Source organism: Ischnura elegans, chromosome 1 (genome assembly GCF_921293095.1).
Source record: "Ischnura elegans chromosome 1, ioIscEleg1.1, whole genome shotgun sequence".
In the NCBI taxonomy this organism is placed as follows: Eukaryota; Metazoa; Arthropoda; class Insecta; order Odonata; family Coenagrionidae; genus Ischnura; species Ischnura elegans.
The window spans coordinates 52,146,085-52,173,137 of NC_060246.1; the positions used below are offsets into that span (position 1 = coordinate 52,146,085).

The 27,053-nt window shown below is 37.6% G+C and overlaps 1 protein-coding gene across 2 annotated transcripts in view; it reads right to left on the reverse strand.

Annotated features, from left to right (window-relative positions):
• LOC124160558 overlaps positions 1 to 9,877 on the reverse strand; it is a 283,807-nt gene extending 273,930 nt beyond the window's left edge. For both annotated transcript variants that reach the window (XM_046536438.1, XM_046536429.1), the window contains exon 1: positions 9,623 to 9,877. In XM_046536438.1, coding sequence (XP_046392394.1) covers positions 9,623 to 9,839 — 217 coding nt within the window. In that variant the 5' untranslated portion in view covers positions 9,840 to 9,877. The remainder of the gene's footprint in view (positions 1 to 9,622) is intronic.
• Positions 9,878 to 27,053: the final 17,176 nt, after the last annotated feature.

The following is a 27,053-nucleotide window of genomic DNA, read 5'->3' on the forward strand; positions in this document are numbered from 1 at the left end:
ACTTATATCTTAGTAATTGTCGTGTTTAGACGTTTGAAAAAAGTCATAAATTTCGATCAATTATCAAAATAACCATATATATCACCATTTTTGATAAAATCTTATGCAAATTCACTTCGATAAGAAAAATATCGTTTTAAAAAGGTTAGTTAAAATCAAATGCACCCCTAAATGCAGAAAAAATTTCCCCTTCACTCAGTCTACTAAATATTTTAACTATTGATGGCACAGAAAATCAAGAACTGTTGCATATTCTAAAGAAAACGTGTTATAGAGTAAAAATTAATACTTACAGTAAATATTTCAGAGATACTTGTACCAGATGCAATAGAGAGTTTTTTGAACGACATATATCTCTTAGAAACACAATCAGCAAGAAAAAGATGATAGTTTAAAATGTAATGAGACAGCGAAATGTAATATGACCTAACCACCCATTGTGGAAGTACTCGTCACACCTATCGGGATATGAGGCTTAGATCTACTAGTATCCTCGTCATAGAGATGAGACCTCTTTCTGACTGGTGGGACTAAGCCACCTCTAGGTAGACAAATTCATCCCAGTACCTCTCCTTTACTCTCATTTTCCTATATTCTTCTCAGCTATCTAGAGCTATACATGATTTATCGAGAAATTGTGATTTTTATCCAAGCCATTTTTTGCCGCACGGATTTAATCTTCTTCAGCGTATATACATATTTGAAAATATCAGGCACTTAAGTGTGTGTATGGTAAGTTCACAGAAATTCTGGTGCAAAACTACAAATTTTTGAGTCACATTTATTTTAATTTCTGCCTCAGTTGTCATAAAAAGCCACCAGAATGCTGCACATGTTCAAATGTACCATTTTTACCCTAAAACTTTCAGCTCAGATAAAAATTATGACTTTAAACCGTCGTATTACTAATGAATTACTTAATTAATCAATTGAAGAAGAGTAGAAGGGGTGAATTCGTACCTCTGTGTTTGCGACGAGCATTCTCCAAAGATTACAACGGAATCGAGCTTATTACCTGGACTGAAGTTAACGGTTCAATAATTAAATGGTTCAGTTAAAATAATGAAACACATATATCTGCAGTAAAAGTCATGGAAATAAATCCACGGGAAGTCGTCTTCCTTTGAATATCTACTCCCAATGAAAAATGCATAAATAATTCAATGGCTCAAAATACCTAATTCTGAAGGTCTCTTAATGTATATGATAACGCGTGGATGTCACGTGTTTTTTGATACTATATTCCAGCTTCAAAGTTTAAGAATTCGCATTTGTAATTCTAAAGATTTCAACTAATTGAAATAATATAGGTATTTGCTGGAAATGGGTGTAGATGACTTTTAATTTTTGAAGAAAACTTATCAGTCAATTATAATTTTGGTTGAGGAAATAATGAAACGCAATCGAAGAAAGATTTGGAAAGTCAAAAAATGTATTCTTCTAAGTTTTTCACCGGTGTATGGTATTAATGATGCATAAGATTTGGAAGAGTTTCCTCGACAGCCTTTCAGGCGTATTTACGTAGAAAGAAACTCTCGGAGATTCATCGCAATCATTCACTGGGAAAATCTGACTCATTCAAAAAGCATGGGAGATTTGGACGGGTATGTTTTTTTTCTGAATCCCATCGCACTGTTTTCGAGGAAAGTCTTGGTCAACACAAAATCAACAGCAGGACTGGTGTTTGGTCAGCTATCAATCTGCATCTTTATGGTGAGCGGTCAGGTCATTGCCTCGGTTTATGGCGTGCGGCTGACTGCTACTTTTAATTTAAGAGGGCTCTGCTCGAGGGAAAGTACACTCGATGGGTGTGGAACTCAGGGTGGCCACCCACGCGTCGTCCCAACCAGCTGCCGTCCCCTGTCATACCATGTCGCATCGCTGCTCCCTTTCATCCCATTCGCTGCTCATAGTCAGACCTCGATTGAACTATTCGAGCTGACATCCAACAGATTCAACCATATATCATGTTACGTGATTGAGGAACATTTTGAAATACAGATGAATTCTTCTCGGGTATGTCACCGGCTTAATGCCTGTAGGGCGCAGGCAGATACTTCTCTTTAAGAGATTCAAGGATCATCAGGATTGGTTACTGTGAGAAATATTTCCAATGTAATATCGAATTCAATCGTGATGGATGGACCTGGATGGACAATCTTGAAAAATTCATTAAAACCATTCACCAAGAAAGCCTTATATCTTTCATTTTATTTAATAATTTCTTCAAAAAATCTACACTGCCGTTAAAAACTATTTTGAAACACTTAAGAGATTATGGCCTTCTATCTTTCACATACTGCGCATTTTATTTAACAAATAATGTTAAAATGGATAGATTTTTAAACACTCCTTTGAAAACTTAAGGACTCAACGAAGGTTATGATATATAATTCAAGTAACTCAATCATCAGTTATTGAATGCTGAAAAAATTTTTAATCGCAATCAGAGCGGTCTGCCTCGTAGAATAATGAAACTTCATTGACAAAATCGCGGAAGTCTATCAGATGGGTCAAAAAAAACGAGACAGAATGATGTTCATCATTTCATAAAATCGTTACTGAAAACGGGAGTTTTAATAAGAGGAATTTAATAATTTTAATTTTTAAGTCACGTGAGGTATTTTCAAGTGTGTAATGTAAATAGGAAATGGAATAGAGTACTACACCTACGTATAAAAATAACTTATAGAATTAAAAACGGCACGAGGAAAATATTAAACCCAACTGGTGGAGCCTTTCAAACGGGATTAATGATGCAGGAGAGCTCTGCGTGCTCCAATGTAAAAATTCAGAGAACATATCTTCCGATTTCTTCATGCAAATTCGGATTTCCGCCACGCCGTTAGCAAATGGCTTTAATTACTCGCTCATCGAAAGCATTCAAATTTTTATTTTTTCGCTCTTTCGTCGAGCGTTGCTTGTATGAGCAGGAGGAAAAAAGAGCATTAGGGCAGAACGCAGATATAATCGACGACCGAGACGTAGCAGATTGAGGTGAAACAGCCCCAAAATAAACTCGATGTTAATAAACTTAAATTTTGGATGAATTTAACCACAATTTTCATCATAGTTAACTGAGGTTAAGGTAGCAATGAGGGAAGACTTTGGGAATTCAATATTGATACCACCATGCTTTATCGATACGAGGAAAATCTTTCATTCTTTTTCATTAATTCGTCAAAAAATTTATGCTGGCGTTTGAAACGTTTTGAAAAAAAATTGAGAGTTTATATTTCAACACTTAATGGAATTTTTTTAGCGATCATGAGCACGCAATCATTTTTATGTTTATATCCTTTTTTGAGTTCTGAAATTTGTAAATATGTTTCATCGGCAAGAGTAAAATACGTATATGTATAACTAATTTCAATTTGATTCCTACAATGTTATGCACTATGCAGTCAAATATCAATATGGGAAAATTGGATACAACTTCGAGATCAAGAAGAAATACGATTGTACCCTTATGTAATCAGGAGAATAGTCGAAAAAAAGACGAAATATTATTTGGATGAGTTACATGACCGATTATACAAGTATTCGAATTTCTATTTGTTATTATGACGACATCGGTGGTATATTTTACGCCACATAGTAATATAATAGCCTGTGTGTAATTATTATCCAACATACTTCAAAGTTGTATGCACATAAAATAAATAATCTAAATTACATATGCTCTACTAGCTACCCTTTTGGGATTGTGTGTCAGGGAGCGTTAAGCGGAAAAACATTAAATCTGCCCATAATTGTGGGAATAAATGATCATCTTTTATCATAAATAACTATTTGTTAATTTTAAACCGTCTATTAACTATCTTTGAAATAAATAAATAGCTAAATAAATAAATATAGTAAACACATGGATATAAATTTTGATAATAGGAATATTAATACACTTTGCTTGAACGTGGAGGCATAGCTCATCTACAGACCACTGGTGTGAGATTTTTCGGGCTCCATTAATCATTTAGAAAGTGCTTCTCAAATTAGCACAAAAAATGAGTAATAAATGTTTAATTGGAATAGATTATTTCTCACTTAGTGGCATATTGTTAAGTGTGCTTAGTTATGTCAGTAAGGCTAACAATTGTTATCCCATGTTTATATTAAAATATATCTTATATCTATTAAATATATATTGATCTTATAAACAAAAAATATTCATCTGCATTTCCGCAAAAGTCCTTCTTGAAAAAATTGCAAAATTAAAATTAATTATTTGTAAATTTATAAACCCAAAATGTTTATGAAATTTGTGCATGCCAAATGAGAAATTGAGCGCATGTTATTATGAGGTCCGTAATATAAGGAAAATAATGGCGGAAACCAATGGAACAGCGCATTTATTGACATCCATACATTAGATAAAATTTCTCGTGCATGAATGCAGCACGTCGAATAAATAAATATCCAGTTCAATATGTTGAGCTGGTGCTCTTCATAAAAGTCGATTGCGGACGTGGGCTCAGCCCCTCGACCGCAGTCGAACCCGGAATTATTGTCCTGACAGAAGACAGTTGAATGCTTTCCCGATATTAGTCATTCTGCTCTCGAACGTGGATTCCAGGTATTCGTTCCTGTCGGAATTTTTTATGCAGGAATTCCCGAAGAGTTGGAAATATAGAATTGAGGGAGAAATATCCAATCGATTCCCCGCACGATTTTCAGGGTGCACGCTAAGGCCAGCGATGGTTGGGGAGGCTTCGGGGAGGGGGCGTTGACTTCTCTCTCTTTCTTGCGTTGTGTTTGCCCGCATTCAAAAACGATTCCGTTTCGGAGGCGGCGTCCCCGATATTGGGCCGTACTAATGGCTGGAGAGCTTGGAGGGACACATCAAAACGGCAATTTGCCCCACGGCTATGTGTATGAAAGGAGTCGATTTGGCCGAGGGAAACGTATCCATTTCTGAGTCATTGTCGCAGCTCGCATAAATAAGCTTAAATAAATACGTGCCGAAACCAGTATCGCTGTGAATGGGAGCTAGTCAAGCAAATTGCATAGTACGTGAATTCCATTGCAAATACTTGAACACCGGATAGAGTTGTAGGAAGTCTCTCTGCCATGAATTGTGAACGAATAGGAATTTAGACATTCAGGGAGCAGCTCTATTTACCTTTCCAGTCCGCGCAATGATTCATTAGTGCCCTTTGTGATTATCAAATAATTCGGGAGTGGGACTGCATTTTTTCATGAAATATGCTTCCTCAGAGTTTTAGGGGAAATTCTGAGGGCTCGTTGATCGCCCATTGAATCAGCCATTGCTTTTTGCTCTCTGGCCAATTCCTTGCATGTTTCCGCATTCTACCCGCTAGATATGATAGTACGAGATAAGGACACAGTTTTCCTTCGATCTCACAATTTAATTTGGAGCGCAAGCTATATTTATTGTACAACTTTGTTTTTTAGATTGATGAAATCATGCTCACAATATATAATAATATCTAAAATATCAGTATTTAAAGTGTTCAAGGAGGATGAGACCATTGAAAATACCAAACCATTATCACCCATACTGTACAAATAGGCGAGTATGTGTTACCGACCAGGCGGTCTGGAAGCAGATTTGCGACTGCGTAATTCAAAATATATATTTTCTCATTTGCCGTAAAAATTTATTGCCATCATAGACGACATCCATTGGGGCAAAAAGGGAAATTAAGAGTATAGAGAATGTAGATCGATCAATCTTAATATTTTATGGTTAATATCTTATTTAGCTCTTTTAGACCGTTTCAATGCACCAAACGTGATATTACTTCATTTACAGCTAACTTTCGCCAGTTACTCAGTATTTGGTCCGACTATCAGCCTTAAGTTCTATTTTTATCACAATTTACGAGGGTTAAACGAACATAATATCAGTTTCTATTTGAAATGGCGTGGTCTCATGTGTTTATCAATATTTTTAATTTTCATGCACAGAAATGCATCGGCATATGATCCCGTAAAAAAATCGGATATTTAAATGAATTTCAAGAAACTACAGTACAATAAGCTTATTTTCTGTGGGCACCAGTCAATACAGAACCATTTGATGGGCGGTTTTGAAATGTTCATGAAAATGACAGTATATTTTTTCTTGGACCACCTGCTTAAATGAAACTTTTTAATAATAACGGCAACTGGATTTTTTCGCAGATAAATTTGTTTTGAAACACACTTTATTTCCTTTTTGAATGCTCAAAACTCATGTAGACTATCATGAAAAAATGTTTACCCACTAGAATATTACTTTGTTGTAAAGCAGACCCCAAACCATGCATCGGCGACATTTTCATGTCCACGGGTATTTTCTAATTGACGTGGGCACGAATAGCGTGAAGGCTTGCATTTTGATAATGCATATTTTTGAATGAATGACTGGATATATGCCTCTGTGTTAAATGTATGACATGCACCCATATATCGGTAGCAGATTCAACGCGTTTATATTTTCTTGTCGTCATTTGAAATCAAATATTTTTCTCATCAAAATACATTACATCGATGGAGAGAAGAAAAACTTGGCTGATGGAAAAAAGGTTTTTGTACAATGTAAAAGATTCAGTGAAGAACGTTCCTGCACAAAAAAGCAATTACCCATGCTAATGTATCGGGTTAACTAATTAGATATAAACAGATCTCGGTAAAAAGTATTCGTCAAAATTTTTAGCGAGTGCTGACAGTTCATATTTTTTGGGAAATAAATCTGGTTCGCGATCTTTCACCCTTTAAATCTTAAGGCTGTTTCAACAAGAGGGAGCAAAAATTTTAAAAGCCTAGCCATTTCCCGGTGGTAGTTCACTAATTTTAGTAATATTTTTTTAGATATAATTAGCATTTCGACATTTTGGGTCATCACATAAGCATTAAAAATAATAGTTTCTTTCGTGAGAGCAGCAATATCTATGCGGACAAGCGAGGGTCACACATTCTATTCCACTGACTAGGTATTTTTTCATATTATATAGAAGGAGTAATTTATATTCATATCTCATCTTCGGTAAAGATATGGCTGTTCATGAATAAAGGGACTCAATGAAAGTTTTTTATATTCAATTGACACGGAAACTTCCCACTAACTGGCAAAGTTCGTGATTGGTAGTTCCGTCATTCAAATCTGATTTTCCACGCAAGACTTATGCTTAATATAATTAAATTTATAACATATCCCTGGGCAAAGATGGAAATCCCGAAGTGTCCTACTTGACATGGCCTCTTTGAACCTTGTCCCTCGAAGCTATACTCGACCAGGTGAGACTTCCTTTACACATGCCCGGTTCGAAAAATACTTTGCGAAAGTAGTTTACCATGTGCTGTCCTACTAACCTTTGACAATTTAAATATAAACCTTTCTCACTGCTTTTTCTTTCTTCACAATATTTACCCCTGCTGACAGTCATGTACGTTTCGAAATGAAAACATTATATCAGGTTTTATTTCATGTATGATGTTTATAGTCAGGTAATTTTTTGTGTGAATTTGAACAGAAAATGCAGTAGCTTAAAGGCATATAAAATGATTTTATTATTAGTACTTTTTAAATATTTTGACTGATGAAGTTTTAATCCTTCTATTCGGGGAAATTTTTGTAAAATTATTTACTACCTTGTTCGTAAATTTCTTCGTGTACGGGTAAGAGAGAAGCTACAATACAAACTTTTACAATATGAGCTGCGAAAGAAGTAGCTTTATGAAATACGAAATCCAAGAAGATGATAATCTACACGGAAATTGATATATTTAATTAGGAGATTACTCCACGAGAGACAGAATATTTCCTGTATTTATCACTCTGACATTTCCGCGAGTGGGGCATAAGTGTCATAATTTCTTGGAAGAAAAAAGTATTTTCTGCCGGATAATTGGTGTGTAGGTATTACGAAATGATTGGCAGATTATACACTTCTATTATTCACCCTTCATCCTACTCATCAATCTAAACCAATGAAATTTTTGCATCTAACAATTTGGCATGAATCCACTTACCTATAATATTTTATCAGAATCTTTGATTATATGTATACGTGCTTCTATGTGAAAGTTTTATGATTATTTTCCATTTTGTGACCTGCTGCTGAATATCTTTTCATTGACCTCAAATTGTTACGTTTTGCAATGATTAAGGATTTCATTGCATTGTACTGTGAAATAATATTTTTCAAAGAGTAGGCATTTTGTAGGTGACATCCGTTTACATTCACTGCAGGACAACATGCGGTGATAGGAAGCACGGTCCTTAGAATACAGTAGTGAGCAGGTACAATGTGTACAATAAGGTTTTTCTTATAAGTTATTCCAAATAAAATGACAAACCAAATATTTCGGCTACAATCGAGTGAGTACCCCCAATTATTTTATTCAAAATCAATTTTCTTTCGCAAGGATATTCTCCCCTCTGTTTGCGATAAAACTTGTGGTTAAGAAGGTACTTTAGTACTTCACGCAGACATATGAAAAATTCTAATAACATTTATTGCACCGGGCGTTCTTCTACATTTCATAGTTTCGTCAGTCTACCAAACTAAAAACAAACTTGCTACTTGAATTTTAGGAAATGATATTATCGTGTAATAATAATCTTGGATTAGTAATCACCAATGCTTCTCAGCAGCAAAATTCTATAGACGCTACGTTGGATACTAGGTTAAGTTTTTAATCGAGAATTGAAGAACATCTTGCAAATTTTAAACTGTTTCGGTATGGAAAACAATCAATTGTTTCCTGAATTTTATGCGCATAATGAATAAATAAAAAGTTGATTGGATGCAAAGCTGTCCTCGTCGTCAGCAAAACAATGAGCCATTTAAGTACGTGGATATACGGGGCTATTTTCTTGTTAGCCGTCCGTTAACAATAAATTTGGAACGATTCTATGTTGGGATGATTTGCCGTTGAAAGTAACTCATATAACAAAGAAATATATTGCCTAAGAATTGATTGCTCGATTTTATAACTTGAATTTTTTCATTATTCAAAACATCCAAGTTAACCTAAATAACCTTAAGCCGACTATTAGTTATATTTTTATTCTAATTATTTCATTGCTCCAGCATGTACGGTTTACATAAGTATTTTAATATTTTTTAGGAAAAAAAATGTTTTCCTCCTTGAATTAGGTAAGTATTTTAATTGATTAACAGGCTTTATACTGAAACTATTGAACTTCTATTCTGCACATAAATCTCAGCCTGTGATTGGTAAGCCACAAGAACAACTTTAGACTCATTTGGGAAACATCGCGCGTCAGCTGTGATTGCATCAGCGTCAAAGTACGAAACCTTTAGAGTGAGTGTTATTCATCCACTTCGCAGACTAACTTTCTTTATCATATTCACATTTCGATAAAAATCTTGATTTTATTCCACATTTTAGTGCCTACTCAAAACCCATTTGTTCGGCAGAATCGCCAATCTTTCATTCATCAGGAAAAACACCTTTTTCCCAACTTCCCCAGCGCTCGCATGCAAATTATTTCGCGGAAGCAAAGCCCCGATTACTAGAAGTGGGGTGACTGATGAAGGGGAAAAAGAAAGTAAGGGGGAGGCGGAAGGAGATTTTTCATTTGCGATTGTGAGAGAAGGAGTTATTTTCGTTGTCATATCCGACCCGCTTGGCATGCGTCGCGGGGACTCACCCGTGGTGGTGGAGACTACCGGGGACGGCGAGGTGTCTTCGGGGGCGCCCTGCTGGGGGCGCGCTTCCGTAACCGCCGCCAGCAACACCACGAGCAGCACCGTGGGCAGCAGCAGCAGCCAGAGCGGCGGCGGCGGGAGCGGCCTTCGGCGGCGGCCCTCCGCCGAGGAGGATGGCTCCCCGGCGGACACCCGCAATGCGCCTGCCCGCTTCCTCATGCTCGACTGCCCCCTCTCCGCCCCCCGCGCCTCACCCGCCCCGCCCCCGTCCGCCTCGCCCTGCCGTTGTCCCGCTTATGTTGCCCCGATTCGACCGCGCACACGGCGACACAACAACAAACAACACTGCTTCTCCTCCGGCTGTGGAAACGGCCCGAGATACTGACGGCAAGGGAAGGGAAAGGGGTGGATTTTATGGGTGAATTTATGGGGCGGGGGTCTTAGTTTGGGGTGGGAAAAGGGTTAAGGGAAAGGTTTAGAGAGCGGGTTGCCCCCGCGGAGACCAGCGGGGAGGCTCGTTTCCCTGCTCTCTCCTCAGCACTGGGTTTCCCTCCTCTTGCTGCGGTCTCCGGGTAAATAAAAAAACGAATTCCCTATCCAGTCCACTCTGCACTAACTCTCTCACCCACGCGAGACGGTTTTTCTCTTGTTCCTCACATGTCTCCTCAGGGTTTCTGGTCCTTCTTTTCCTCCCTCCGAGAGAGGGGCGAGGGAGGCGACTGGGGGCCTCCTCCTCAGCGGGAAGCCCTTCTCCTGCTTTTGCTCTGTGGGGGCAGAGGGGCAGAGAGCACGGCACGCACGGGGGACGGCGCGCTCCGACCTCTTTGGCGGCGGACGCAAGACTGCAAGCACGGTCGCCCTCGGCGGGCGCCTAACCCTCCGTCGCAGCGCCGGACCGCTGTGCGCCCGGAAGGGGGAAGGGTGTCCCTCCAGTGCGCCGTCGCCGGGGCGAACTTTGCCCCCGCCCCGCTCCCGATCGATATACAGGGGTGGGGGCAATGGTTCGGGAGAGAGGTGGCAGGTCAGCGGAGAAGGGTGAGGTGAGGGGTATTTGGCAGTGGCTAGAGGGTAGAGAAGAGAATTTGACGCCGCGGTTACAAAGACGGAAGCGGTAATGACAATGCGGATGGGGGATATCAAGGGGGGGCGTGCGTCAAGAATCAGACCGCCGCGGCTCACGAAGTTGTCATGGGGATGCACGGAGTCGCGGCTTTCCGAAGATCCATGATTGAGGGCCAGCCGCTTGACCATTTGCGGACGCGCGCCCTTGGTACTTGGAGAAACGATGGTCGATATCCACATGTACCTTGAACGTACGAATGTGAATTGGTACAAAGTGGGTATGTTTTGTATAAATTTTAAATTAGGAAAATTCCTTTAAATGTATGCTCATTTTAACCTCTCGTTTACAATGGCTTCGAATGGAAACTTTGGCATTTCCTCACCTTTTTCAAGCTATGACATCATCCCATGGTTATCAACAACAACATCTCGCCGATGGCCACCCTGGAATTGTGAGGTCTTCTAATACTACGCTCCAACGACGACCATATTGAATTGAGATGAATATTACATTTAAATATTTAGGTGGAAATTGACCAAGTGAATTACTTTACAATTGAAAATAATCTCTGACGGTGTTCCCTATGCCGTCAGGTCACTAGCAGCCGATATTGAATGAAATTTGTCATTAACCTTGTCATTAAACATTCATGTTATCTTCTCCAACTCCATAGTCAGAAAATCGTAGATTAGCTGATTTTGATAAAGAGACGTACTGCGAATTTTACACACATGGTATAAAGGTAAACAGAGAAACGCCAGAATCGGTAGATGAAGATCGATGTGTTAATCCATGTTGGTAAACGCAACGCGCCGAGTTAGCTCACTCTCTCATCTCACGAGCGTAGGATAGGTTCCCGATCGACTCGCAATGAATCCGTTTCCGACGCCGCCAATCCTATGAGACTCTGAAATACCCCCCAGATAGTTCGGTTGGTAAACTTAGTGAATGTCTATTAGGTGAAGGATTAGCAATACCAACCTGCCTGCTCCACAGCCAGGTTGACTCTGCTGCGTTACTGGTGCATTATCTTCTATCGTTGTGGTGCTCTTGCCTTTCATAGTATTAAACATATTGTGATTGTTAGAGTTTTGCAAAGGAGAACCACTGCAGTGGGGAGACAGGGAATAATTGTGGCTTGCCACGATTTGTCTCCCATTATGTGGGCAGGCTATTTGGTGCATGTTTTTTGCCGGCAACTCTACGCAATGTCGAGCTACAGCGCTACGACCAAGTCTAGAATGTGCGTGCAGAGATGCTGCGTCGAGCGCGCCGCGTACCCCCTCCCCGCGTCGAGAGCGGGGGCCGGGGGGGGGGGGTACAAGGGCCTGACAGGCAAAGGGTCTTCTCATATTTGAGATTAAAAACAGCATACAGCAATTACTGTACGAAATATTCTCTTTGTTTTACTATGAAAGTTATTAATGTGAAATTTAATGATTGAGGCTGCGTAGTACACGAAAAAAAAATAACGCAGTGATAACCGTATTAAAAATCTCGTCTATTTTTTCAGCGTCAGGGGGCCCCTGCTCCCGTGTTTTATTTCGAATGTTCATAATCACGAACGAATTTTCGAGTATATTTTCATACGAATTTTCATAAGCACATGAAGCCCCTCCTGCCTTTTACCAGCAGGCAATGTTTTTTCAACAATGAGTTCCAAATACTTTCAGCAGACATAGTAAAAACTTACGTCCTACTCTCTGCCTGCAAAAACCGTTACTTTTTCCACAAATTTCCCGAAACGTCACTTTTGGTTATTATATGGTTCTTGCATTCATGTCTTCAATGGACTCATAGAATCTCCGATTTTCATTGAACTGCCAGCTTGGGTATTAATAATGATCAAAATGAATACCTACCCATGCAAATTTTTGTGAAAAAATTTGTTTGCAATTAATCATCAGCGATCCGGGGTTAACTTTCCTTCCATAAAATTGTCGTTCAACTATTGTATTCATCAGGCCATCATTCCTAAGGTGTGGCAGATTAAGATGTTCCGTGTTCTTCGTATGGTTTTTGAAAGACTTCTCTTTGCTTCCACTCTTCTTACTCATCTTCATTACTTGAGCTAACCATTTTATCTTTATAATTCTTCGGTAGCACCACGTTTCGAATGCTTCCTCTCGTGACTTCTCTGTTACTTTCGTCGCCCATGCTTAACTCTCACGAAAAAAACATGCTCCATATGTATTTTATGAATTTTTTCCTTGCTTTTCAACTTGTATTATTACCTGTACGTAGATTCTCCTCTACGCTGAATTCCCAGAAATGTTTCAATTCTTCAAGCTTTTATTTACTGTTCAAATGTTTTTCCTAATCTCCTCTCTTTTGATGCGTATTTTAGATGTCTTTTTGTCGAGTTTCGGCTATGCATTGCCCTTTCCATTTTTTCAAGGTCTTCTTAAAAGCACTTTCCTCATCTATGATTACTTTGTGGTCAGCAAATCGCATCATTCTAATTTTTTTGTCATCGATGTCTACTCCTAAAATCATCTCTTAGATTTATTCGGAGGTTTTTTTGATTTAAGACTAATGATTTCGGAAAAAAGTGCTATACTGTTTCTATTTTAAGGTTTTTCCTATGTATTTCAGCAGGTAATAATTATACACCCATATTTAACTTTTAATATATTTTTAAGCGATATGCTATTTTGATAGATATATTTTTATTATTAATTTTTATATCATGTTATAAAACTTAGTATTCTCATTTTTCTTTGTAAGCGTTGGTGTAGTTATTTTAAAAAGCATAATTAGTTCATGTACTCTTGAGATAGGGTGATCATTGTATACCTGTGGGTAGAGCGCTTGGCTGCCGATTCAGGGGTCCTGGGTTCAAATTCCTGCTGACGCCTTCGGACACCCTCCAAAAATAATTCTTAAAGTGCGAGGTGGCTTGTCGGTGAATGACACAATGAATAACAACGACATTTGGTACATATTTTCTCAAGTATGCAATACAACCATGGTGACGACCAGTCATTGACGGAGCTCCATCTGTTGCAACAGCAAGTATGTTAGTAAGTGGAATTATTATTGCTTAGGGGAATAATTTTTATCGTATCATATGATGGCCTATGTAGAACAGTACTCAGGACTTCACTAATTGCTGGTAAGATGAGTTCTTCCAATGGTATGCGGCTTTCCAGATTTTGAAATTAATAGAGAAATGTTGTATGATACACGCAAACCATCAGTGACATTTTGTGTAGCATTACACAACATACTTGAAAGTGTCGGACGATTTTGCTACTTTTGAAGACTTTTCGGTCTTGTCAGGATGTGCTTTCCTCATATGGTCAATTAGTCTGGAAGCTTTCATCGCCTCATTTGAAAACACCCTTTCGCATAGTAAACACATTGGCATGTTCTTGTTTGTAGGTGACTCTATAAATCCGTACTTAAGATAATCCACATTATACTGTCTACATTTTTTCTTTGATGTGCTATCTCTTGCCATTCTGTTTCTACAACAAAGATTAAAATATTAAATTTTGTTAAACTAAAATTTATTTCATATTTACAAAACAGAATATAACAGGTATGTGTTAATGATAAGACGTGGATTAGATCTTTAAATGGTTGCTTTTAAAAATAAAATTAATAATAACCATATGAAAAAATCAAAACAAAATATTTATGTAGAATCTGAGTTTTTCCCGGCGTATGCTCTGCAGGAATATTTCTCGGGTTTCCCACCGGGTGTCGTATCGGGTTGTAGTTCCCAACGTTTCCATGACTAAGTCCGTCATCGTCATCAGGGGTTAATGACCCCTGATGACGATGACGATGAGGGGTCATTAACCCCTGATGACGATGACGGACTTAGTCATGGAAACGTTGGGAACTACAACCCGATACGACACCCGGTGGGAAACCCGAGAAATATTCCTGCAAAATATTTATGGGTTTGCGGCATAATTTCAAACATAGGAGCAAGGATAAATTATATGTCTTTGTTTTTCATACCTGGTATAAAACTGGATTTATATGCACGTTACTTTGCTCTGGAATGGTAGTAGTTTTACTTCGGGTAAACTGAAAATAGGAATAGAAGGCGTTAGTGCCAGAGTTCGGCACATGCAATTTTGACATATTTCATAGTCAAACCAAACGACTCGGCTGTCAAACTAAGCTTCTCTCGAATTCAATTTAAAATACTAGTCCAGTCAATTGAGGGTGAACTAATATTTCTTTGGCTCCTATTCTGTCGTCAAGAATCATATTAGTTAATGCAATTTCCTAAATTGTATTCATAAAAAAGGGAGTTTAAGAACAGGACGAAGATTCATAATAAAGGAAGTTCAATGGTTGTTACATTTCATTGAACATGTATTTGAAATACTGTTACTGTTTATGAATTTTTGGAAATCGTGACAGGAAGTAATTTTGTCATACAATATTTTAATTGTGAGACAAATATTTTATTTATTTTTTAAGTACATACATATTAAGTTTCCATTGTGTTATATACAAGTTTCCTTTTTTATAAACATTAACATTACTCCCCATATTTTTTATTTATCAATTATAAATCTCCTGCTTTTAAAATTAAATATTCCGTTAGATTTATTCTTCTTTCTTCTCCCTTATAAATTATATACGCTGTTAGTCCTACTCTTACTCTCCCTATTTTTTTTACAAAATATTTTTCCCCTTCTACCAACTCCCTTATTTTTAAAAAAATTTCCTTCCTGAATTCAACAGCTGTCCCATCACCGCTTCTTATGTGTCCATTATTCTGTAAAAGAAGTTATAAAGTTTAATTTAAATATTCAAATACGTTTTACCAACACATGAAAAATTATCAACTCTCATTCAGTTTATTCTAACCATTATCGGTGCTTCCAAAACCAGCATTGTTTCGATTAGTCTGCGAGACTTCATCGTTTATAACTACAAAATGTACATCTTTAGCAATTTTTTCAAAAATTATTTGGCATAACCGATCACTCGGAGATATAAAATGATCCTCATCTGAATGATTGTATGGCATTATCTTTACTTCACTCCGATAATCACTATCAATAACGCCTCCTCTAACCTCTTTCCATACTTCAAACTCATTCCTGATCGACTAGCAATTCGTCCGTGATATCCTTTTTTGATCTCGAGAGAGAATCCAGTACTCACCAGAATTCTCCCCCGTTAAGGAATAATGTTAGAAACTATTGCACTAATGTCATACCCCGCTGGACAATCATATGTTGCTTTTGAAACCATTGCAAGTGGATGCAATTTTTTTTACGAAGATGTACATTCTGTTGAGAGAAATAAATAATAGTAATAATATAGTTTATATAATGAATTTTGAGACTTATTTGAATTGTAGTAGTATAAATATAGTTTCACTTATTCTAGAGAAGAAGAACGTAGATGATAGAGTTTTACTCTGGATAAGTCTGTCCTGCGGGAGGGTAGATGGGTTTAATAATTTAGACCATATTAATAATCACATGTTATCAGCACTAATCCATCACTCACCGAAGCCAAGAGCGCCCATTTCTAATCTGCGCTTGTGACTCAGCTTCTCCGATAAAGTAACTAGAGCCACTGCGGGGAAATGAACAGTACGAGATGGACAACTCATACTCGAAACTCACTAAATACCCCGCTATAACTCACCGACTCCTAAACGCTGTTGCCATTATCCTGCGGTCCGCAGCCACATTTTAAACAAACTTCACATAGTCGTTCATTTTTATCGTAGAAGCATGGTGCAAATACGTACTCGATTATACGATTGGCGAAAATACGATGCAAGCAATCATATTTTGTTGCATTTCGCACTTTGAAAAGGTAAAATGCCGGTCGACGCGGTCAGTTTTCCAGAGGGAGCCCCCAGCTCAACGGCCAGTATCTAAGGGTTAGCGACGTTGACGAGAGGGTTGCAGATCAGCGACTTCTGAAGATGGACCACACCCTACTCGGGACTATCCAGCTATGGCCACAGATATAGCACCATAATCAACAAATCATCTCCAAAGCAAATTTGCCAGCGAATGAACCCTAAAAAATACATAAAGACACGAAAGGACAATATGAAGATAAACACGAATTCGCTGGTAATCCATTCCCAAAGGAGGGCCACTCTTGCGCCCTCTAATATCCACTTCCAACCCCGAATTTTCTCCAATTCTCTTCATCTATTAGCGTGGAATTTAAACACCAGTTAGTATTTACATTAGAATTTAAGGTTGAAAATTATACCAGATGGGGCAAAATATTTGAACATGTAGTCTCACCTCTTTTCTTGGACTTAATACCTTCCAGTCTCCATTTGAGCGTTCACTGTATGTACGGACAGAGAACACAGCTAAAATAGCTCTCTGCACTTATTGTTAGTGGGGTGCGAGAGAAAATTTATATTCTTGAAAACGAAAATTGAAGGCATCCAAATCAACATTATTCTCTTAAGTATATCCCAATAACAAATCTATAGAATCCATTTGGCTATACACTTATTGCTACAGAAAGATTTCGTGCTTTTCCGGCGAATGGACTTAGTGAAGAGTTCTCGGGATCGCCACCGGGTCAGGAACTCCATAGCTGTCCGACTCGGTCATCACAGCCCTGAGTCGGACAGCTATGGAGTTCCTGGAGCCGGTGGCGATCCCGAGAACTCTTCACTAAATACTTATTGCTATATTATTACTACACGCATTTATAGAAAACAAACAGAATACGGTTGTAAATGGTTGCTACAGAAATACTATCAGATTTGGTACTTCACCCTTACAGGTAAAATAAACAATCGGCCCAAGTCTACCTTACTGAAGAATTTAATGTAAGTGACAAATTAAGATGATTTTTTAGCACCGAATTCAATGAATACAAGAAAAATTGAATAATTTCAGCGACGTGTATTGAGTGAATTATATTATTAGTCAATGCAAATTATTCCTTATATTTTCTTTTGCTATTCTTCTATGGTCTTTTTTCATTCTCTCATGCAGGCTACTTTAATATTTTCTATCGTTAAATAAGTAAACGTGAAAATAGTCCATAGAATCACTTCCGAACAAATGAGAATATTTTGTCGTTCACAAAAGAAAAATAATACGTAGAGTCTCCTCCGTAGCATTCACGAGGTGCTCCGAAAAATGGTGCGTCAGGGGTCGGGGCCCCTTTCCTCCGCATGTCATCAGACTTTAACGGAGTGACCGCAGCTGATTTGATAAGGTTCTCTTCAAGGAAGACATAACGACTCATTGAGCGCAGGACTTCAAGAGCCTGGGAGGAACCAAGTTTCTTCATGAGACCCTCGCGTACCAACGGTAGGAAGACAAAATTCGACGATCAAAAGTCAGTTTTATGACAGGCAACGACAAAATGAAAAATGATTAGCAATTACTGTCTTCTTGGTAGCAGGATAATATTTTATTTTGCGGAATCACAGACAATTATTTTATTACAAGAATATTTTACCTCATTTTCTGAAGGAACACAAAGCATTGGGGTCGCTAGCACAAATACGTAAGGAGCTTAATATCATATTAATCGGTGTCATGTTTGAATAGGATATCTCACCAGTACCTTTCATACGCTATTTGTCCCCCAGAATTGTTTCCGCAATTCGTACCAAATAATGCAAGCTCTGCGATGTACGTATTTTTCCGCGCCCTTCCGTGAATGATGAACGACTTTCGGCGTAAACCCCGAACCCCGAAAAAACGTTATTTGTACCCTTGGGGTGCGTTCCGAATCACGCATCATGTGCATCGATGCGCATCAGGCCGTTCCGAATCAAGCATTGATGCGCATTGATGCGGCCCTGCAACGAGCATATTTCGAGGTTTCGGAAGCATCAACTCGCATCGGCTCGCATCAGAAATTCTTGATGCAGTTGATGCGAAGGCGAAAATGGGCGCAACCTTTAAAATTTTGACTGGTGTTTTGTGTTTGCATAGGGTGTTTACACGACTATATTGTGCTTCTACTATCGTAGGAAAGAGTTTAAGGAGTTATAGATATTAGTTTTTGAAATAATTAGTCCATATAAAATTGAAAATGGGAAACTGTATATCCGTTGTGTTGGAGTGTGCGTGTATGTAACTTGTTTACAACCGTTATTAATTTAATTAGTGGTAAAAAATGCAAAATACGATTTATAATTTCACACATTGATATGCAGGCGTGGTAGTTTTAACCGTAATTTTGCTTCTGTACACTAACTTGTGGAAATTTTCGACACTTGAACGTTATATTGTGAAAAGATAAGTTGAAAAGCTACATCAGGGAGTGTTTATAGCACAGAGACTGTGGTTTATAGTATAATAGTATCTTCAAAATAACAATATAAGACTTTGTTCGTCGGAATATTAGAATTGCTTACGCTTTGCATAATCTCACTGGTCTATCATTTGAAGGCATATATGATGCGAATTATTGCCATTTTGTCAAACGTTTATTAGCTATTTAATGTGCGAAACTATACATTCATTGCAAGTTAATTTACTCGCTAGGTACTAAAATTATTTTCCCCTGCTTAAGTCGAGATTAGTTCACGTTATGGTACCACAAGTAAAGGGACATTCAGGGTAGTGATGCCGTGATAAATAACATCATCAATTAATTTATTTATGCAAGGATCATGGATGTGTGCTTGATTTACATGTACACTGCAGTGATGTGTGCTTGAAGAACCCCATCGAGTTGATTGAGTATTCAGTGCAATTATTTAGTTCATAGCGTGTGATTTGGTAAGCCCGGATAAATACGTATTGCAGTACTGCAGTTAGTTTATAAATTGGCTCCAAATACTCTTTAATCGACGTATTGATGACGCGGCCAACTTTTCAGTGTCCTCCTAAATGCTATCTAACTAAAGGCGCACTTCTATCAATGTTTTCAAAAGTTATGGGTTTCCAAAATGGTTCTCAGTTGAACTTGGGTATTTTTCTTAAGAAGCTGCATCATATGATATCAAACATTGAAAAGTAAACAAAAACATTGAAAATCGGAAATCGCCATAACTATAGTGATTACCGGTTTTCAATGTTTACGTTCAATTTTCAGTCATAATTACACCATATAAAATTTTGTAAAATCAGGAGGAAATGCTAAATTCTATTTGATGAAGCCACTCTAAGTAATTGGACAATGCCCAACTATCCAATCCCCAAAATGTACTTAATTTTATTGTGATTTAGGCTTTTTTATGGACTCGGAACAGTAAAATATGTACCTATGTTGAAAAATGAGACATTGACCTACACTCCAAGATCTATTTTAACATGTTGTAGCTATTTATTTCTTAACTTTGCAACTAGGTTACAAGCACAAAAACCTCCCTTCAACTAGTTGCTTCCATCAGCTACAAAATTCTATTCACTAATGCAGTTCAAATGCTTACCATTGTTAAGCACATTTGCTACCATATTTTGTTGACATGTAATCAGCAATTATTTTTTCCTATGGCAACAGAGTTTTTAACAAAATGATGTCTAACCTCTGTTCTTTGACCTTCCATGCACCACATCAGTACCAAGTTTTTTTGCTCCAGCTGCCTAACTTACATACTCGCCTTCTATTGTATACATAGCCACTGCACAGCACTGCTTTTTGTTTTCCCAAGCTACTGCTCCATTAACTAACTTGTCATGTATCCAGTACAGGACACTCAATCTATTTTGTCAATGGCAAAGTCAGCATTTTTGTATCCCTCCAGAAACGTTCCTGACTAAGAATAAGAAATAAGATAATTTATAGTTCCCATCATATATCTTAATATACTCTTAGCATATGCCCAGTATTGCATTGTGAAATCATCAATAAACCTTCTTAACTTTGACACTGCAAAGATGCGATCTGGCCTTGTACAAATCATTGCATACATAAGACAACCAATCAAAACTAGAAATGGAGCATCAGGAAAAATTTTTGGGTCACTGCAGGAGCTACATTCAAACCTGCTTCTATGAGACAAAGGTTGATTGCAGGTCAAGTTAGTAGATGACAAGGAGATTATGTGATCTGGTAATTTTCGAGCCACTCCATTTTTTAAAGAAAACGTCTCTTCTGCTTCTCCTCCCTCGCTTCCAAACACTGACTCATTTTCTTGATTACTCTCAAAACTACTGTCTACATTCTGAAATAGGCCTGTGATGAAAGAAAAAATTGATTAAAGGAAATTGTATGTACTTAGAGGATCTGTTTACAAATGCAGATATTCCTCACTTAATCCTTTGGATATGTAGGTGAAAGGTGTCGTGTAAAGCAAATATAGTGTTAAGTGAGAGGTGTACTGCGTGTGATATACTCTACTACACTTTGTCCCTGGCTTGGGCTGAATTTTGAGGGGCTATTAGGATGTTGCCTAATGCTGACTGAATACCAAAATTATTTTCCATTTTTTAAGTATAGCTCAAATTAAATCTTAAAATATCGTTGATAAATCTTTTGTCTGATATTTAAAAATTGGAGTAGCTGGGACTCCTTGGGATAATAGTATTGTAGTTTCCCATTGCCTTCCTCATCTTAGTTCTGCACAGTCTGTTAAGGCCTGTTTACATGGTACATTAACACGTACGGGTTAATGTCTTAAATGTATGAACGCGAGAATGAACGCCAAAATGCACCGTGTAACCACCCAACTTGTGCAAATGCATGCACAGAAAATAGAACCTGTTCTAATTTGGTTCATGCATTCGTACATGTTCCGTTCCGGTCCACAAAAATCATTCACGCAAACGTACATTAACTCGTACGTGTTAATGTATCGTGTAAACAGGCCTTTAAAGTAAATGTCACCATTCATGTAGTGAAATGAGTGTGACTGACTCCTGCAGTCTCCATCTTCTCTCGTATGAAGTCACAATATCTTCACGGGCTTAATGTATCATTTATATGGCCTATCTTATCCAGGGGTAGACCCTTACTACTTTGGAAATCTGCCTTGCATTACATTGGACAGGTTGTAAGGGATGTAAAAGAGAAGAAATATGAAAGGAAAGGGGAGTGTAGAGCTGCATCAAACCAATCATAGGGCTGCTGACATATGATGATGAATGTGGTGATATGAAATCTTTTGTGTAGTGTGTGTGGAAAGTATAAAACTCAATTTTTCTCTTGGCACAATTTTAATCATTTTTATTTCCTATTACGCTTCTGAGGCATGTGAAGTGTCATATTCCCTAATAGCCAGTTAACTTCACATCAGAGAGCCTATTTTTAAGTTATAATTTTTTTTAAATTTTACATTCCTATGTTTCAATACAACTGAGTCATCACGATCAGGCATTCCAAAAGGTTCTTTATAATTTGTAGAGTCAATTTATTCATGAATGCATTTGAGAAAATGATGTTCTTTCTTTATTGCTCTTCATTATTTGTTGAAAAAATAGCATGAGATAGTGACATTTAGACTAGTTTAGTAGTTGAGGCAAAGCAGAAGAATGGCTTGAACCTAATGAGGGATAACTATAATCTAAAGCACTGTCATCGTCAGTGTCTCTGCTAATGAACTTCTTGGCTCTTAATATGATGGGTATTATTATCCATTTCAAAAATATTTTACATAAGAAAACCTTGTATAAGTGTAGTAACAGTTTGTTAAAAACATATGATTCCAGGGCCAACCACTGGGTGTACATTATATGTGTGTTGGTGTTGATTCTCATGAAATTTTGGTGGTGTGGTAATGCATTAAGGTGTGAATTGTTTTGAGGATTGCCATTTATTTTCCATCCTGATTTTTTCATAGGATTCAAGACTATCTGAAGCTATTGACCTTTGATTTGAATTTTTATACTTACAGACCATGCCAATTATCTATTACAAGTTTTCATTGTTCCTGTTTAGTTAAAATACTCAAATTTCACAATTTAGCAAATTTTGTGTTCTCTAACTTCCTTATTAGCTATTACATAATTATATTAATTGCTATTTTAAATCATTGGGATATTACAATCATCCATTTGAAATATAACTCACAAATATTACAGTACGAAGGAAACTTGCCGAACTTAGGCAATTTTAATGGGTGATTATTAAGACATGCTTCCCTGAGCTCTGTGCCTCATGCATGAATTGTTAATCTCAGATAATGTAAAACTCCTATCTACTCGTAAAGAAACTAGGTCCCTGTGACGTCACGTGGAGTGGAATCGCATAGGCGCCAATCTGGCCTTTTTCAAATGAGGTTAAAATTGACCATTGCCGTTCGTCTAAACTGGGATTTCTAAAACCAGATAATTTGTATATGTACACTTTTTTTGAGAATTTCAATGCAATAAAACCATTACTCAGAAAATACACTTGAAAGGGATTTTAGCATTAATTAGCATAAATCTTCTGTCAGTATGCAACTTAATATGTATAACTTTACTTTAAAATGATTAGAGAAAAAGTAGTAAGTGATTTAATACTCATACCATTCAAAACATTATTTGGATGTCACCGATGCTTGAATAAACCAAAACTAGTCAGCCAGCAACAAACATGCATCATTCAATGAATGGGGATCACCAATCAACCAATGATTGGCATATTAAAGCTCATTTTGTCATTAGACGTGGATGCTGCCGTACCTCAGTCATGTGTTGTGAAATATTCAATGTACACCTTGCAACTAAGTATGCAACCGATGGATAGCAAATATACAGTTTCAATCCTTTCAGCTGTGTAAAGAGAGCAGAGGTCTAGCTACATGATGTGTGGATGGTCTGTGGAACAACTACCTTAGATGGATTCAAGTACACTACATTGAAGGGGAGAAAAAACTTGCCGAATAAGTCATCAAATCACGACCTTAGCTTTCGTAGCATAAACTATATGTGCTTAATACTGGATGAGAATGAGCAATAAATAGGTACATATATTTCTTCATGCTCAATAGCTTTCGTTGATAGCATTTGCTAGCAGACGTTGTGATATCTATCGATAGCTTCATTAGTCGGACAGTAAATCTGTGCAATTGCTTCTATAATTTGTTAATTAATTGATTTATAAATGCTTTCAGGCTCATGTGCTTGATATTTGAGATCCCTATGTTTCCCTGCCGAGATTGTTAGCATATATTCATAGCGTGTGCTACCTTCCCACTCGTCCCAGAACAAGGCTCGGAGAGTGGTGCCATGAGCTGGCAAGTCAAAACACTAAGCAGAGGATTTTTCAAATGTTCCATATTTCTGGTTTTCCAGGTTTCGGAATTCGGGATTTGTGGTCCTCAACTATACATACATTGGAGAACTTTTATAATGCCATCAGATGTTACGTAAACTTACATAGTAATACCACATGGAAAAATCTTGAAAGTGAATTCACTCACTCCATGTAAATTATAGCCTCCATTGAAGCATTGCAAATTCTGGCACAAACAGAAATTAGACATGACGAACAGCACATAAACTTAAAAACAAAGCCAATTTAACCCACTACCAAGAATTTTAAAATATGCTCTAATATCTTAGCAAGAATTTTCTTTCATTACCCCTCCTAGTCACCTGCTACCGCATATTCAGCGTCATTACACAAGTGTACCACGAAAGCTATGCATGTAATGGGTTAAATTACGGCTAAAAAAAAAATAAAAATTGAGTATCCAGTGAGACCATGTTTCAATTAGTAGCTAGCAATTTGTATTTTGCCAGAAATGCTTTGCTTCATCCCTTTGGAAAGTTATTCTCATTCTGTCTGGTGAGCACGTAGTAAATGTAAACATTCACCAAGAACAAATTTTGCTGGCGACAGCAATGAAAACGCTCTAGCGGTTTAGCGAAAAAATTGACAAGTGACACACACATGATTTTACGACCGCTTTACATCATTATTATGTTGTACATATTTTTGATCAAAATGAATGTAAATGTTATTCAGATGTTTGGCATACAACCGGAGTGTAATTTTACTGGTCTTGTCGTTATACGTAATTAAATAAATGGGATTAAAAGTGGGTTTGCATTTGAAAGAACCGCTAAGTTCTTTTTTTTGCTAAATGTTGTGTTATCGTGGGAGTGCTGTTATTTGGAGCATATGAATGTGTTGGATTACATGAGAAAATTTATCGTTTCAATTGTTATACTTGTGAATGTTTCATCGGAAACAATAAGAAAGAGACTGGTGGGAGTTTTACCATATACTTAAGAGCGTTTTGATTGGTACTTGATGTAGTGGTGTAGTAGATAGCGTGGCTCTCTGTTAATCTCAACATCGTCAGGTCGATTCCTCCCATAGGCACTTTTTTTTCTCTCCACTACAAGAAAAAGGATCGCATGCTATGTTTCTCATCTTCAACAGCAAGTTGCTTGAAGTTATCATAATATTTTTCATTTGTAGGAAAAATCTCATATCAGTTGTTCAGCTCTTATGAAGACTCGCTGAATTTCACTAGTAGGCTTTAAATTCATTTCTGGCTGAGCTCTAGGCAGCATAAGATGTGTACTATGCTGTTATGGAGTCTGGTGTTCATCCTACATAAGAAAATTATGTTAATATGACAGTATTTGACTGCATTCCTTACCTATTCTTCCCCAAAATCTTAGCCTTGCCGTACATAACTTCCTCAGCATACGATATACTTACATACTTATCATTTTCTTCCGTAATAAAGCCACAAAAAACAGATAATTCTCTTGTTATTTGGATAAGGTTAAAATTGAAAATATTAGCCCATAAATTTCACCGTAGAGACTTTGGACTCATCGTTTACATCTACGATAAAGATGAAAAACAAAGAGAATGGTTTTGTGTTCAACTACGGAAAATGACTAATGAAATAGCAATATTATACAACAATACTTAATGTAGCAATTTGATGGTCTCACGCAATAAGCAAAACATTGCGTAATATATTTTAGAAATATGATTTGAACTGACCAACTTGCGTCACGCTCTTCAATTGTTTTGGACAGCGCAGGCAGTTTGTTGATCGCTGAAATTATCTTGTGCCCATTGGCTTATAGGTATTTTTCATTGCTTAAGTCACAGTATTTTGCCAAGAGAACGAAGTTACCCGAACTGAAGCGATAGGTGGGGTAAAAAGAACAAGAATAATTGCAAAGAAAATTTTTGCTTTGCTTCGAGTTGTCGTGGCAAAGTGAAGACCCGGGCTAAAGCAGAAGGAGAATCACCACCCATGACCCTAAACTGGGCTGGAGCTGCTGTTTCGAACCTGTAATGAACTGAATTATTTCCTGTCTGTCCATGCTATAAAAGGGTGTAGTATCAATAAATTTTATTGGTTAAACAATTTAGAGGGCAAATATTCCTGAAAGAATGTTGATAAATTAGAATATTTACTATGATAAGAATCTCAATCTCCGCAAAGCAAAGACCACTTGTAAGTACAGTAGAAGTCTGCCAAGTATGGGCTTTAGTGAGGGTAGTGCCACAGCAAATGATTTTTGTGTGCTGGTTGGTCCATGTCGAAAATCATGGAGAAATTATCCACCTATTGCAACTTGTATTTGCACTAATACTATTACGAGTCAATTTTCCACAGATGCCATTTAGAATGCATAGCTCTCATGATAAATCCCTATGAAACTGTGACTGTGGAGTTCCTGGCAGAGTGGTTGTGAACTCATTTCAGATGCATATGCAAAAATTGAAACTTTTCCATCTCCTCTTCAAGGTACACATATCACTGTCCACTTTGTGCCTTATATTCAAGCCTTAGAACCATGGCAAAGTAAGATGCAGGTGAAAATGATGTCGTGCTTGAGCATTGAGTACATTTTGAGCCGAAGCTTAAGGTAGCGAAAATGTTTCCATTTGATTTTCTAATATTGGTAGTTAGGTGAAGTTGGCTGAAGCTAACATCTTGCTGTCAAGGTGCTGCCATGAATGAGCCTGTAAACAGTTGTATGACGGCCAATAATAATGGTGGGCTGTCTCAACTTTCCCCTCTCATCTTTCTTTGGAAGACAGCCAAATTGAAGACATGAAACCATCAGTCTTCAGAACATGGAGTTGAGCCAAAAGTTGTTTTTATTGCTCTTCTCTGTAAACTTCATTCATGATGGAGAAGAGGAGAAATTCTGTAAGTGTAGCAAAAATAATTCAGTGGAATTGTTTTCCTGCATTCTATGTGGTATTTTACAAAGAATGAGTCCAAACATGACATAAATCAATAATCATTTAAGCTAGTTACCATGACTTCGTATTTTTTTGTAAACGTGTGGTGTGACCTTGCCTCTGCATCAGCATAACACGGCCGTGAGAATTGGTAACGGAACTCGAAACGTCGGAGCTCTTAGGAAATCTTACCCTCGTGGAATCCCGGGAAAAGTTTTAATATACAGTTCGCCGGGAAAGTGTAAAATCTTACATGACATTGTACCTGTTACCCCTGCAAAATAATATTGCATGTCTCATGGACTCCCTGAAACATGCTCCGTGCCTGCTGAGTAAGAGCAGTAAGTCAT